The sequence below is a fragment of the Schistocerca americana genome, chromosome 8 (genome assembly GCF_021461395.2).
Source record: "Schistocerca americana isolate TAMUIC-IGC-003095 chromosome 8, iqSchAmer2.1, whole genome shotgun sequence".
NCBI lineage: Eukaryota > Metazoa > Arthropoda > Insecta > Orthoptera > Acrididae > Schistocerca > Schistocerca americana.
The window spans coordinates 521,902,156-521,918,371 of record NC_060126.1 but is presented as its reverse complement, the minus strand read 5'-3'; the positions used below and the strand labels follow the sequence as shown (position 1 = coordinate 521,918,371).

General features: G+C 44.3%; 1 protein-coding gene across 1 annotated transcript in view; it reads left to right on the top strand.

Moving 5' to 3' along the window:
• The first annotated feature begins 3,408 nt into the window (after positions 1-3,408).
• The window catches only part of LOC124545956 (glucose dehydrogenase [FAD, quinone]-like), a 114,274-nt gene continuing 101,466 nt past the window's right edge, over positions 3,409-16,216 (top strand). Inside the window, exon 1 of the mRNA XM_047124919.1 lies at positions 3,409-3,429. Within this exon, the coding sequence (XP_046980875.1) occupies positions 3,409-3,429 (21 nt within the window). The remainder of the gene's footprint in view (positions 3,430-16,216) is intronic.

The following is a 16,216-nucleotide window of genomic DNA, read 5'->3' as shown; positions in this document are numbered from 1 at the left end:
ATGTGAAATTATTAGTCGTCTACACAGCTGCGACTAATACTCGACACATACGGACTCCCCTCGCACGACTGGTTAGCGCAGACGGGAAAGGCGGGCCCACCGTGCCCGCTCTACCTGTCGGGGACATTCTTTTGCCGGCTCTACTTAAGACACGTGTGGTGCACAACGTGTCGGGCGGATGTGCTGGTCAGGAATTTAGAGGAAGCTCGTACTTTCCTCGCCACAAGAGGCTTCGCCTTGTCCTCCTAAAATATGACGCCTGTAGTGACGTGTAAGTCTAATATTTCTGGACACTGTCGGCCGACTCGAGAGACCGTCGGACCGAAATACGGCAGGTGCACACTGTAACAGCCGAATCTGTAATTCTCTTACGAGGGTAAAGATGACCATGTGGCTACATGAGTAGCCGTAGCAGGCTACGAGCAAATACCTTCGCTTTACACACACACACACACACACACACACACACACACACACACTCTATGAGTTTTACGTAATCCGCATCGCCTTCAGAAAACCAAGTCCGAGATTTTCATATTCTCTCGTCCGCTACTTCCAAACTATTAGTCCTACAGAAAAAAATGAATAGTATCTTTTGTAGGAAATTTAATCCGATTACATTTTGTATCCGGATACGTTTTTGCTAGAGACCACGGTTTTTCTGTTATTCAAGAAATGCGCGTTTGAAGGTTACATTTGTAGGTTTTTCTTGACTAATTCGAAAATTACGCCCGGCCTCTACCGAAAACGTATCCCACTACAAAATTTAACTACATTAAATTTCCTGCATAAGATACTATTCATTTTTTCTGTAGGAGCGTAGCGAGCGAGAGAATACGAAAATCTTGTGGGTGCTATTTGAAGGCCTTGAGGGCTGTATAAAACCCACAGGTAGGGACAGCTGAATCACCGCGTGTATAGTCAGTTGAATACAAAGCATTAATGACTGATGTACTGTTTAACCTGACACGAGATACAGTACAAAGTTACACAAATTATGATACTGGAACGTATCACTAAAACAGAAAACAGGAAAAGAATTTAAAAACCCACTCCTACGTGCATTTACAAAACTGTACGACATCGTCATAATAATAATAATAATAATAATAATAATAATAATAATAACAATAATGATAGAGGTGTCTGCACTGTTAAAATCCTAGAATGTGAATATTCCAGGACTGGGTGCAAACAGCTCGGCTTCACCATAATTCTTCTTCAACAGTTTATGTTTTTTTTTAATCGGAAATCTCGATTGCAGCATTATTTGAAGTAACTGAAATCGGTTTGTGCAGCCACCATTGTAAGGAAGGTAAAAGTAAACCAGCATCCAGGTGCAAAGTATAGCGCATGCTGTATCCCGGATTGTGAACTGGACAGCGTTGTTTCTGTTCATCAGTCAGTGCACATGAAAGAGACATTTCCAGCTTGGAACGTGTGTGCATTATCAGCACACGACGAGAAGGGTTGTGAACACGGGAACTGCCCGCCAAATCTTCGCTCACTACGGTGACGTCATTCGAACATTCAGTCGCTATTGTGACAGACAAAACATTGGCGATACGCTTCTTAGTGGTCGGCTAAAATAAACAAATTATGACCGCTGATCGCAAATTAGCCTCTGAAGTACCCCGAGGAGAATGATCAGAAATCCCATCTTCCTGGTTGGGAACACCTGGGAAGGCTGTGTCAAGCCACACGTTAGGCAGCCGTATGCACCCGACCAATCTGGCCCCTGTGCAACCATTACGCAGAGCAGTACAAGCCCTCCATCGCCTCGGTGCGCGACGAAGGGTCGGCCAGGGAGTACGTAGAATGGAAAGTGCACCAGTGGCGTCACTTTCTCTTGAACAATAATAACTGCACGATTCGTCTGACGCCTTAAGATCGTCGTAGAAGAGAGCGGAGGCGGGCAAGTAATAATGCTTGTCACAGGTAAGCCACCTAACGGTTTTATTTTAGTAGACGGCTGGGTGAGTGACGTTCTTGGCCAGTACCACGTACCATTTTCGGAGGCCTCTCATCGCTGTTGTGGACAATTTGATAGCCGTGCATTATTACAAAAGAATCCCCAATCTATTGTCGACACATAAAGGAAATATTTCCGTGACATGTTGTTCTTATAAGACAATAATGCACAAGCACACTGTGTCCGTATTGTGAATCCCTCCATTCGAGAATCAGTAATCAACCGAAACGTGTGGCCTGCACTATCTTAGTGACATGAACACGCTTCAGCCCAATTGAAACACGCAGGGCGTCGTCGCAGAAACGTTCTCTCGTAGTGGATAATCTCAGGAATGCCGCCGCCGCCGCAGTTATGGTCACCAATGTCTTTACCATGTTTTGGACAGCATAGCAAGGAGGACCTAAGCACATTACTATGTAACAGGCTGTTGAATTTTACGCTGCAGCAGATTTTGATTTCAAAGATCCGCACTTGCGGACAGACCGCCTTCACTATGGGCATCCTTTCCCCTTTTATTTCGCCGTAAATTTATTTTATTTAGTTTCGTAAGATTTATTCTTCTTTCTGCGCTTCCAATGAATGCAAATCCACACACGTTTGCAGACACGGTAGTGGTGCAAAACTTTTTAAGCAGTTTATTCTGCCGCTGAAGCATCGTTTACGTGGGAAGCCTTGGACCTTGGGATGCAGCGCCTCAACTTTAAAACAGCTGCTGCAGAGTGGCGGCGACTTATCGCTTCTAGGAAGCAGCCGGTGGAGGAGAACCAGCCGCGCCGTGCTATTTCCTCCTACTGGCGGCTGAGTCCACAGCGCCACGTGACTTCGGTATTCGTGCTTCTGACCCGGGGATGGGTACTCAGCCCGTCATCTGCCTAAATGGGTCACGATGGATGCCTGAAAATCATATTCGTGGGGCGTTCGGCGCTAAACACCACTCCAGAATGCGGATCTGTCCCGGAACACCTGTCCTATTCCCGCAGCACACAGCGCTGCGCATTTAGCTGTACAAGTAGGAGATTTCTATTCGTAGAAATTTCTGCTAGATCTATTCCTAGCACAATTATTTGCATTTTAAACAACTATAGAGAATACACGGAAATCATCGTCCTCACTGTCACAAAAAATTCCCCTTATAAACTTATTATTTTCAGTCACAGATACACATGACTTTACAGAAGGCAACACAGAAATGCTCAGTCACATGTAGTTAACATCAAGTCTATTGAGACCACCGTTTAGGTACAGAAAATTACGAGGAAGATGAGCAGAGGAAATCCCGAAATGCTTTGCTTTAGAATTCGTCATCGGGCAGACGCAACATCACGAGAGTAACGGAAGGACTCGTCCTCTGTCATCAATTAGGACGGGCGAATCCTTCGTCAGGTCACCTCGTCTCGCTAACTATCACACCAACAGGTCTTGAGGCAGATCAAAGCATGGCCACCGAGATACGAACGGTAAGTGCATCATGCCCAACCGTCGCCTACATCAGATATTCCCCGTGGGAAACGACTGCTGGTGTTCGTATGTGCCGCGAATCTGATCTGGTCGTCACTTCACCCCATGGGTGGTAATCTTGACCATTAGAAACGGCGTATAGCATGGACGATGACACACCTAGATTAGATGCGTCTTCTGCCGTTTGAATGAAGTCGTCGACGACGTCGTCATCCATTTGACAGCTGCTGTCAGATACACGCCTCCTCTGGATGTTGTCATTCATTGCGGTATTCACCTGTAAACATTATAGTTGTTCCAACATATTGTGTTAAGTCGTCTGCCCGCCTTCTATTGTCTCGTTGCCTCTGTCTTTTCTTAGCTCTCGGAATCCAGCAAAGAGCTTCGTTGGTCATCGGTTCAAATATCGGTAACGACATCTGCTAAATTGTTTACTACTTAAACTCTACTGAACTATAAAGTTTTAACAAATGTTGCCAGTTTTTAAACTGAGGCCAATCTACCGCATGCAAGCGGTTTCAAACACACAGAGAATGGCAAAGAATTTTGTTCCGCAATATAACTATTGCATTTTAAGAACGCCTTTTCACTGTGCAGTGGTGTGCGCGCCCTGGTATGAAACTCCCTGCCAGATTATAACTGTACGCCGGACCGATCTTTGCCTTTCATTGGGAAGCCCTCTACCGCCTGAGCTATCTAAGCACGGCTCAGCAGAGCTTTTCTTCTGCCAGTAGCTCTCCCCTACCTTCCAAACTCCACAGAAGTCATCGTGCATACTTTGCGTGCCTAGTACTCCTGGAAGAAAGGATATTCCGGAGAGCTGACTGAACCACATTCTAGGGGATTCTTACTTGGTTCGAGTTCCGCTGTGGCACACGGTTTTAATCTGCCAGAAAGTTACACCAAGACTGTAGTAATTTAATGTTTTTCATTCTTTCAATTATTCAGAATTAAATTTGTTTATAGAGCTACCTGATGAAACTACCCAAGCTATTCAACGAATCAAACCATTTAGATTCTGGGACTTCGAACGATCTGTACCTACACAGGTTTTCACTTTTTAAGGCTCAGTGTTGGGTGGATTTAAAAAAGAATGCCGTGAATAACAGATCAACACCGACCAATCACTAAACTCATTCCTTGTTGGAAATTAATGCTGTCACCTGCAACAGCGATTTTAAAAGCCGTCTTTATTAAGAAGTGAGAATTTATGACTCTCTGTAGACATGGTTAACACGGTTCAGAACATGAAGGTTTTGGTGATCAAGTGTAAGTGAAGGTAAGAAGGGTGGGACAAAGATACTAACAAGGGAACCTCCCCATCGCACCGCCCTCAGATTTAGTTATAAGTTGGCACAGTGTATAGGCCTTGAAAAACTGAAGACAGATCAATCGAGAAAACAGAAGTTGTGTGGAACTATGAAAAAAATAAGCAAAATATACAAACTGAGTAGTCCGTGGGCAACATATGCAACACCAAGGACAGTGTGAGCCCAGCAGCACCGTGGTCCCGTGGTTAGCGTAAACAGCCACGGACCTAGGGGTCCTTGGTTCAAGTCTTCCCTCCAGTAAAAAGTTTTAATTTTTATTTTCAGACAATTATTAGAGTTCAGGCACTCACACAATCAATTTCGCTCTCCAAAATTCCAGGACGTGTTCAGATTTGCTTGGACATATGCAGGATTTGACGGTCTACACAGGGAAAAATTTGAAAACGTTAAAAACATATGTTTTGACAGAGCACAGAGAAAACTGTGCGACTGTGAAACTGTTGCATTCATTTGTTGCAGTTTATGTGACACACTCTTATGTTTTCATCACTTTTTTGGGAGTGATTATCACATCCACAAGAAAACCTAAATCGGGCAAGGTAGAAGAATCTTTTTACCCATTCGCCAAATGTGCAAGTTAGGCGGGTCGACAACATATTCCTGTCATGTAACGCACATGCCGTCGCCAGCGTTGTATAGAATATATCAGACGTGTTTTCCTGGATCAAATGTTTTCGGTTCCCATTGGAGAGGCACGTCCTTTCGTCTACTAATCGCACGGTTTTGCGGTGCCGTCGCAAAACACAGGCCCTAAACTTATTACAGTGAATAGAGACGTCAATGAACGAACGGACAGATCATAACTTGCAAAAACAAAGTAAGTAAACTTTTCGCTCAAGGGTAGACTTGAACCAAGGACCTTTCACTCCGCAGCTGCCCACACTAACCACGGGACCACGGCGCTCCTGTGCCCAAATATGCCTTGATGTTGCATATGTTGCCCATGGACTACTCAGTTTGTATATTTTGCTTATCTTTTCATAGTTCCACACAACTTCTTCCTGTTTTCTCGGCTGATCTGCGTACAGTTTTTCAAGGCCTATCCACTGTGCCAAATTATAACTAAATCTGAGGGGGGTGCGATGGGGAGGTTCCCTTGTAAGTAGATTAAGAAGCTCAACCGACTGGCTAAAGCACAAGCTTGAGAAATTACAGAAAAAAAGAGCCTGTTAGACGTGCATAAATACACGTAGCCAAGAAAATTGAGCAACTTCTACGGGCTGTTAAAAAGGACGGGAGAAACCGGCATTACATTCCGGTTTATGCGACTGGTTGACAAACACGAAAGGCAAAGAAATGACACGGAAGCTGAATCCTCGAGCAACACAGGACGGCTGGGACGAAGTAAAAACAAAGGCAGCGCAGTAAAAATTATTTCTCAATAAACTGAAGGAATGTAGAATATATTGAGGCTACTTTACAACAGTAAGTATGTAACTATCAGAGGTAACTGGGCATCAACATTCTCTTGAATGAGATAAAGCTAACGGCTCTGTTCAAGGTACACTTGTTTAACTTGTATAAACTACAAAGTTTGTAGCAGTAAAGGCACTCCTGATACGATATGCATACAATGTGCCAGTGAGACAAGGCCAAGAAAGTATACAGAGGTGGTTTACATTATTTTAAGATATCAAAAGCAGTGGAGAAAATATACGAAGGTCGCAAAAAGAATTAACGTTAAATTCCACTGCAGCTCAGCAACTGTAGAAGCAGCGGCCGTGTGGTTCCCTTGGGATATGATTCAATACAGTATATCGCAAACCTTTTACACTGCAATTATATACGTGTACATGATAAAGGATTCTAAACTGAGTATCTGAATGACGAACAAATGGTCGGAAACGAATACAGTGGAAACTGGTCTATCTGTACTAGGTGGATCATCCGCATGATCTGATATCACACATGTTCTATTTATTTTCACGTAACGCACAAAACACACATTTTTCATAAATTTTGACGCTATGTTAAAAAACAGTGTTTTTGTACACTTAAATAATCAGTGAGTTTCTTTTTAACTGGATTCATATCTCACCGTTCAGCGAGATCACCCAAGCGTTTCACCATCATTAGTTCGGCCGAACTCGTTTCTGCTTGGCTTTCCGAATAAAGCATTACTTTGTACAGCTGTGTTGTCGCCTCTGCATGTGCCATAATGTCTTCAGACAGTTGAGAACTTCGTCGGGTAAGCCACCATCACTATCGTCAGTATCTGCAGACGAAGAAACGCCGATAATTCCATCCGAAACCACACTGTCCTTGTCATTTCGCAGTCAGTCATTTGCAGCTCTATCTGAGCATCCTGAAATGTTTGTAAGTGCTTCAAACAAACTGTGCGACGGGTCGACATTTTCACCATCTTTTTTTTATTCAGCGCTCAGCCTGCGTCATTGGATTCGCAAAAGGCTGATTATAGATTTTTCCACACCATGGTTTTTGACTCGGCAAACTGTCCTACATCACCACATATAAACGAAAGTCTTCAATTTCTTTTCGGTTATACGTCCAGACAGACGCCGTTTAAGTTCCAACACCAAATTGTTTTCCAACAATTTTCTTCTGTCCATGCTACGCATTACATCTAAATTTTTTTCCGTGGACATTAACATGCTATCTCTCTCTCTCTCTCTCTCTCTCTCTCTCTCTCTCTCTCTCTCTCTCTCTCTTTCACTGATGTCTTTTTACGGTCGCGACCAACGGGGCCAAAAAATTACTGCACATCTCAATCTTAACTTGTTAACTGACGCTACGGCGGTTATCGTCGTCGATTTCTGTCGCTATTACTTTCAGAATATTAAAAAAAAAATTGGAAATAATGAGGGCCGGGTAAACGAGGTTGCAATATATTTAACCTTTTATTTACATGAGCGACTTATACTTTACAAAAACAACATCTCATAGTAAATGATTAAAATAGCGATTACCAGTCTAGATAGATGCCTTACGACATAATCAGACGGAAGTGAACTCTGGGTTCACGTTGTTTAGGATGTGTGTGTAATTTCTGCTTCACCAATACTCTCTACACCGAATTCTCCAAACGGCGTATTTCAGAGACAAGTTGACGGGAGCTCATTGAACAGTCTTCATTCCCCACCTTCCCCTGCCACCGATCCTACACTGTCTACTCACACGATTCTTTGGTGAGAAGTTTGGCTGCTCTCTGTGGATTGAACGACCCAGTTTTCGTTAAGTTTCTAACCCCGGAGGTAAATTTCTTCCAGTTAGGATAACACCTGTTGTTCAGTTTTCCGTGAAATATACCCTGCCGCGTAACAAATTAAACACATATTTGCAAATGTCTCTAAGGACAAATGCTTCTTATTCGACAACCAGTCATAAACAGTAATCTGTGGTCAACTGCGAAGTGAGCACATTACAGACGTCTCTGCGTTGTTCTTCAAGGAAGCGTCAGTGGTGTGGATGCGTCAGGCAGTTATCTGTTACTAAACACAGGCAGCCTACCAACACGAGCTTCACACCCATCGCTGAGTCTAGCCCTCGTATCGCCTGGAATATTCATTTCTGTCCATTTGTTTCCTTATATCAAAATACCCTGTTTAGTATTATCTGCAGTCTCTATCACTTTGACTCTAAAAGGTTTGAGACAAGCGATACATATTGTTAAATGTACTACACACAGATTTGTCCGATGAATTCTTGGGATTGGTCGTTGTGACACTGTTCGCAAACACAGTAAGCTCGTCATAGCTAAACTGAATTTTACGCAAATGTATCTTCTGTGCTCCGCAGGAACAGAGATCCTATGGGCTAAGCGAGATGGGTGTGCGTTATCACTTTACATCCCCACTGAGCAACCTCCTGAATTGTCCTGTGCGCAGCATGCTATCTCGCGTAATCGTGAAGTAATTTGATGTCTTTTACTTCTAGATCTGACTCCTTTATTCTTGAAATACGCAGCAGTTTGTCTCAATAAACATAATTATTCTTTGGTAATGGTCGTACTACTCTCAATAAATTAGATGAAAAAAAAAATCTAATTCCAAAATAACACTGACCATTTTATTAGGCCACTTCGCAAGTATTGCTTCTTTCGACGCACAAATCTCAGATGCCTCAATTTACCGACCACCTCTTGCTCTCAGTACCCAAATGAAAATCATTTCACAAGAAATGATGATCACCACATGAACTTCGTAGATTGACACCGCACTCGTTCTTCCAGGCTGACGTCGTCTTCCTTCTGAGATCAGTAGAACACAGCTTTTTCTGCATCTGTGTTTTTAATTTGCTATAGCATAAGTCATAAATTCTTTCGCCTTATTTATGTATTCCATTATCTGTCTCCATTTCGAACGAGTTTATTTATGTCTAACGCGGTTTTATATCGCATATTGACGGTTGAAAGTCTACCTGAACCTTTCTGTTCCTAGATGCTGCCGCCACCACACCAAATGCCCTAAATCCACTAACGCCATAAGACTGCGAACAACTCACTGTGAATCGATGTAACTCGTTTATACCTGCCTTTGAATGGCATGCAATCACTTTACGATCGCGTTGTACAGTTACGCTTATCATTCACGTTGGATTACCTGAAATAGGAAACAAATATTAAGTGTAGCTTATGTTGTAATGGAACTATAGTTGTAATTATAAATGTTTTATTTATTATCGCTTTTGGTTAGCTTGGTATAGTGAGTGGTGCGTTACATTTTGACCGTAATTTGTAAGTTTCTCTTGCCATCAAGATAATGACTAAGCAACTGGCAGCTAACAATAATAAGAACTGAAGATTTGCACTTTCGTCCATAACGTCTTGCGGCTACGCTGAACTCAGTCCTAAATGGCACTTACACAGCATGCGAACTTTTGTGAACAGCGCGGCAAGTAGAGTTTAAATTACGAGATAACATACCGTCTGATAGAGCAATCTAAGAGGCAGCATCTGGACGCTAAAGGGCACTCCGATAAGAAATGAGATCCAAACAAATTGGTTCAAATGGCTCTGAGCACTATGGGACATAACATCTGAGGTCATCAGTCCCCTAGAACTTAGAACTACTTAAACCCAACTAATCTAAGGACATCAAACACATCCATACCCGAGGCAGGATTCGAACCTGCGACCGCAGCGGTCGCGCGGTTCCAGACTGAAGCGCCTAGAACCGCTCGGCCACACCGGCCGGCAATGAGATCTAAACTTTCCTTTGGGCCTGTACAGTAAATACAATGAAAAAACGACGCACCCGAAGAAATTATACGAATAGGACGGAAATCTGTAGATATTATATGAATGTACAGAGAAATAGGCAAAGTACACAAGCGGCAAGACGCAGTCAATACCTTCGCTGGGCAGTGCCGATGGTACTGTTACCGACAACTGTGCCGCTAAAGCGGAGTTATTGAACGCAGTTTTCCGAAATTCCTTCACCAGGGAAGATGAATGGAATATTCCAAAAATTTGAAACACGAACAGCTGCTAGCATGAGTTTCTTAGAAGTAGATACCTTAGGGGTTGCGAAGCAACTCAAATCGCTTGATACGGGAAAGTCTTCAGGTCCAGATTGTATACCGATTAGGTTCCTTTCAGATTACGCTGATACAATAGCTCCCTACTTAGCAATCATATACAACCGCTCGCTCACCGATAGATCTGTACCTCCAGATTGGAAAATTGCGCAGGTCGCACCAGTGTTTAAGAAGGGTAGTAGGAGTAATCCATCGAACTACAGACCTATATCATTAACGTCGGTTTGCAGTAGTATTTTGGAGCGTATACTGTATTCAAACATTTTGAATCACCTCGAAGAGAACGATCTATTGATACGTAATCAGCATGGTTTCAGAAAACATCGTTCTTGTGCAACGCAGCTAGCTCTTTATTCGCACGAAGTAATTGCCCCTATCGACAGGGGATCTCAAGTTGAGTTCGTGTTTCTGGATTTCCGGAAAGCTTTTGATACCGTTCCTCACAAGCGACTTCTAACCAAGCTGCGGGCCTATGGGGTATCGTCTCAGTTGTGTGACTGGATTCGTGATTTCCTGTCAGGAAGGTCGCAGTTCGTAGAAATAGACGGCAAATCATCGAGTGAAATTGAAGTGATATCAGGTGTTCCCCAGGGAAGCGTCCTGGGACCTCTGCTGTTCCTGATCTGTATTAATGGCCTGGGTGACAATCTGAGCAGTTCTCTTAGGTTGTTCGCAGATGATGCTGTAATTTACCATCTAGTAAGGTCATCCGAAGACCAGTATCAGTTGCAAAGCGATTTAGAAAAGATTGCTGTATGGTGTGGCAGGTGGCGGTTGACGCTAAATAACGGAAAGTGTGAGGTGATCCACACGAGTTCCAAAAGAAATCCGTTGGAATTCGATTACTCGATAAACAGTGGAATTCTCAAGGCTGTAAATTCAACTAAATACCTGGGTGTTAAAATTGCCAACAACTTCAGTTGGAAAGACCACATAGATAATATTGTGGGGAAGGCGAGCCAAAGGTTGCGTTTCATTGGCAGGACACTTAGAAGATGCAACAAGTCCACTAAAGAGACAGCTTACACTACACTCGTTCGTCCTCTGTTAAAATATTGCTGCGCGGTGTGGGATCCTTACCAGGTGGGATTGACGGAGGACATCGAAAGGGTGCAAAAAAGGGCAGCTCGTTTTGTATTATCACGTAATAGGGGAGAGAGTGTGGCAGATATGTTACGCGAGTTGGGATGGAAGTCATTAAAGCAAAGACGTTTTTCGTCGCGGCGAGATCTATTTACGAAATTTCAGTCACCAACTTTCTCTTCCGAATACGAAAATATTTTGTTGAGCCCAACCTACATAGGTAGGAATGATCATCAAAATAAGATAAGAGAAATCAGAGCTCGAACAGAAAGGTTTCGGTGGTCGTTTTTCCGGCGCGCTGTTCGGAAGTGGAATGGTAGAGAGATAGTATGATTGTGGTTCGATGAAGCCTCTGCCAAGCACTTAAATGTGAATTGGAGAGTAATCATGTAGATGTAGAAATAAATGCTTGGATATCGTACCAAATGCTGTCTAATTGGCGCAGTAGATGGTCAGATTCCCTAGCTGGTTTCAGTGTCTTGTCCATAATCCGCCAAGCGTTCTCAGTTAAGGAGAGATCCAGAGACCCTGCTGGCCAGGGTACGGTTTGGCCAGCACGAGGCCAACTCTCGCCCCATGTGGGTGGGCACTGCCTTGCTGTAATGTTAGCCCGGGAAGGCTCGCCGTGAAAGACAACGAAACGTGGCGTAGAACACGTCGACGTACCGCTGTGCTGTGAGGCATACCGCGGGTTATGACCACAGGGGTCCTGCTGCGAGAAGAAACAGCGCCCCAGGCCGTCACTCCTGGTTGTGGGGCCGTACGGCAACCAGTCAGTTTCAAGGGCAGCCACACCTAGACGTCGACTGCCAACTACGTTGCTACCTGCCGTTTTTTCAACATCTAAAATCACTGCTAGAAGCAAAAGAAACGGTAAGCATTAGAAAAAAAAAAACACCTACCACCGACTGCAGATTGAAACTCAAACCTTTCAGGATGTTATCCGACACTTAACCCATTTAGTCACTCACCTCCACTACTGTACATGTTTCAGTAAGCCGTTCGCTGGAAACCATTACATTTGGTACCACTAGCCGGTAGATGGCAGTTGTTAAAAGAAACGACAGACACCAAACCACCTTGTTAGTGAGTAACTGTATAAAGGTATACGTGGCAGTGTCGCGTGAAAGTGCTGACACCAGATGCGCTACAGATTTGAGTGAGGACGCCGAATCACGGAAGATGGAAGACACATCAGCAGGCCCTTTTACTCCAGAGACGCAGACACACGCGAGCCCTGGGAAGCGACCAAAGGTCAAGGGTCGTGGAGGTCACACGATCGCGTCCGGAGCCGCGCAGGAAAGCACTCTGCTGTTAGAGGACCCCCCCCCCCCTCCCCCCTCCGGTCGCTCGCTCCCACCGCCCACTTCTCCTCCCTCTCATCCACTCTCAATTCGGCCCCTCTCATCCACTAGGATTCCTTTTAAAATACAGCTCTTGTTTCTGACTAACTGGGAGAGCTTGCAGGATAAATGCAAATGGACACAGTACATAAAATTTCCTTACCAGACATAACACATATTACTGCGGTATCCTACACACGCGAAGTAAGGGATGACATAAAATATCAAGGGATACATGAACTCTGTCTGAAATACTTTACCAAAACAGATGCATGGTTAAATTCTTTATACATAGACTGTTGCTTCTGCCCCTTCACATAAGGAATCGTCGTTGACTTCATAACAAGTATGCAAGCCCACTGTTACTGTTGATAGAATGTAGAGGCTCTTGCCTTAGGGAATGTGGGGATTGATTACTTAAACCAAAAGAATAATGCGTTCGTATCCAGGTGCGGGCATAATGTATAGCTGTCGCATTTTGCTCGCCGACGAGAGCACATATACACGAGATTGCCCTATAAAGATACTGTCGCACAGTTTGGGACACAAGCGCACCTTATGCAAAGTAGCGGACTCCAAATTGCCATTGCATGCAGTTACCGTTACTATGCTCGCTCGGAAAGTGGTCGAGATGATCCTACTTTCGATCCCAGTAGCACTTTCTCTCAAATTTGAAACCGTCATCGACAAATGGTGACACTGGTCTCCGATCCCTGTCAGTTAGGCTCTTTTTACGACCACTATTGTAAGGCCGTGTTGTCTACTTCATCGTTCTTTGTAGACACGTCGAACAACCCGCGTCGAAACAGCAACCAACACACACACACACACACACACACACACACACACACACACACACACAACTCCACTGTCCCGACGTATCACATCGGTGGAGGATGACATGACGCTCTGGTACCATTTGTACATCAGACACGGTGCTCTAACGCGACCACTGTGATCTTTTAACAGGGGTGACCAATACATTGTCCCGTGTGCTTACACTAACTCACGTGTCCCTAGACGATTTATCGGAACAGCGGAAAACTGAATCTGAGAGGCTAGCAAACATATGATTCACACTACTTTCGAAACGGACTTCACTGCCTCCACCCCCGTGCCACTCGTTTTCGTCTATCACCAACATCACTATCCACTCTACATCCACTGCTGGATTAAGAACTCCTCATATTTTCCACGCATTACCATTTCAACTATGTGCGACCAAATTTCTCCTGCATTTTTCCTAATGTCATCTATCCACCTTCTATTAGACCTTCGTCTCCGTCCTTTCTCATCTCTTCGACTCCAGCAAAGAACTGCCCTCCTCTACTATGCCTGGAGAAAGAAGTGAAGCATCCAGATGATGTGGTCGGATATCAGTCTAACTTGTCACACGTAAACTTTATCGGCGGGCATGTAAATGATTAAGAGTTGCAATTCCCCGTCACAGGTAGAACGGCCACCAGAGTCTAGTGTTATTACCAGGTCTGATGAAAAGTGTCAGATGTTGAGTGGTCACTGAACGACACCCGCGTACGCCTGTGAGGTAGCGTTATCAGCACCTGACTGAGTCAGAAAGGGGCCGGCCTCATTGTGGGTCTCCAGTCTGCAGGCTGCTCAAATCGCGCAACATCCGGATCTGCGCGGCATTCACACGGGGCAGCGGCCCGACGGTTGGGTGCACGGGAACGTCAGGGGCAGGCGCACTCGGCGCCAAGCTACCGGTCGACCACTGCCGACCACAATGCGGGAGACTCGTCCTGCTGTGCACGAAGCACACCGCAACCCCTTCATATCTGCGCCTGCAACCCAAAAGCAAGTAATGGACTCCGTGCAACATTCTGTGCCATCCTTCGCCGTTGGTCAGAGACCACCAGCAGCAGCAGAAGTAGAGAATCACCCTCCCACGAGTAGGCTGCCGTTAACATAGCACAGACAGCTGCGCCTGGAGTGGTGCTGTGACAGGCACGCATAGACTGGTGATGAACGGGGTCCCATTATGACCGATCAACCGTGGTTCTGCACCACCCCAAATGACCTTCATCAGCGAGTATGTCGGCGATCTGGAGGGAGGTCCCACGCTTCCAGTGTTTTAGAGAGGCACAGTAGTGTGCCAGCACGTATGACTTCGTGTGGCATTGATCGATGCACCCAACAATACGCCACGAACATCCTACTTCATGTGTTGCGTCCTCGTATGATGCCTGTCACGTGACAATATCGCGCTGCCATTTTTCAATAGACCCCATATTCATCCACACACAGCACGTGTCTGGACTGTCTCAGTGATGTTGCGGACGTGCAACTGTGGCCAGAAAGATGCCAAGATGTGTCCCCGATATGAGGCCTGTGGGACCAGCTGGAATGTCAACTCTACCCCAGTGCCGGCGTGCAGGACATAAAGGACATAAAGGACCAGTTGCAGGAGAGAACACAACATTTGTATGACACCTTTCGCAACTCAATCGGTGCATACACCCACGCCAGAAGAGGTGCTACGTACGGATAAGTAGGCTAATGCTACCAACTTCTCTGTAAATTTGACTCGTTTTTGTAGTCACTGCAATAACATGACATACCTTCACATCATGTCAAGTTTTATTTAGTTTCCTCCTCCACTACTGGGTGTTCCACTTTTTTTTTCTTTGTCTGTTGCCCTTGTACTTCACGACATACCTGGCGTCATTGCTCTCTGAACAATCCTTAGGTGTTCTATAGTTTTCACACCAAAAGTCAAAGTCTCACTGCCAGAAGCGAAAATGGTAATTTACACTCATTATAAACTTTCCTTTCCAACATCTGCATGTTGGATCTGAAATCCTATTCAATCTACGAAAGAAACTTTATATTTTTAATTTTCAGTTTACTTCTTTTATTGTCCTTCCAATCATCGTCTTCAGCTGTAATATGGAACTGTAATCATAAATTAGAAACTATAACGAGGCTACATAGAAGACATTCCAGCAAAGAGCACAAAAGTAGAGCATAGCTTCAAATGGATGTCCTTAGATATTTAGCGGTTCTGACAGATTATGAAGACTGTTAGAATATGGGATAAACAGACAGTATTAGATTTAGATTTTAGAAGGTACAGCGAATGAAACAACAAGGGATGTCGCTATTTTAATTGACCTAGAAGCTAACAAACTGAATGAATTAGCTATAAACAATACTTTAGTGGTTAAACAATAGTAGAAGAAGCAGAAGCAACAGCACGTGCATAGAAAGTGTAACGAACAATCACTTCATGAAAAGGCTCTATCACTGTTAAAGCAGTGGGGGTAAAAATACAGAGATACAACGGAAAGCTCTGGGCCGACAACACTTTTCTCTATAATTACGTCAGTCAGCAATATCAAAAATGGCGAAATAGGCTCACGGATATGATTAGATGATGATCAAAATTCGCCCGTCAAAGTCGATTTTCACGTCTTCAGTAACATTCTTCAAATTCATTTTTTAGTGGACCTAAAGATTTTTGAGTAATTGTGTTCATGGGTCCATACCGGCGAGAGCATTTATCTGCTTCTTTT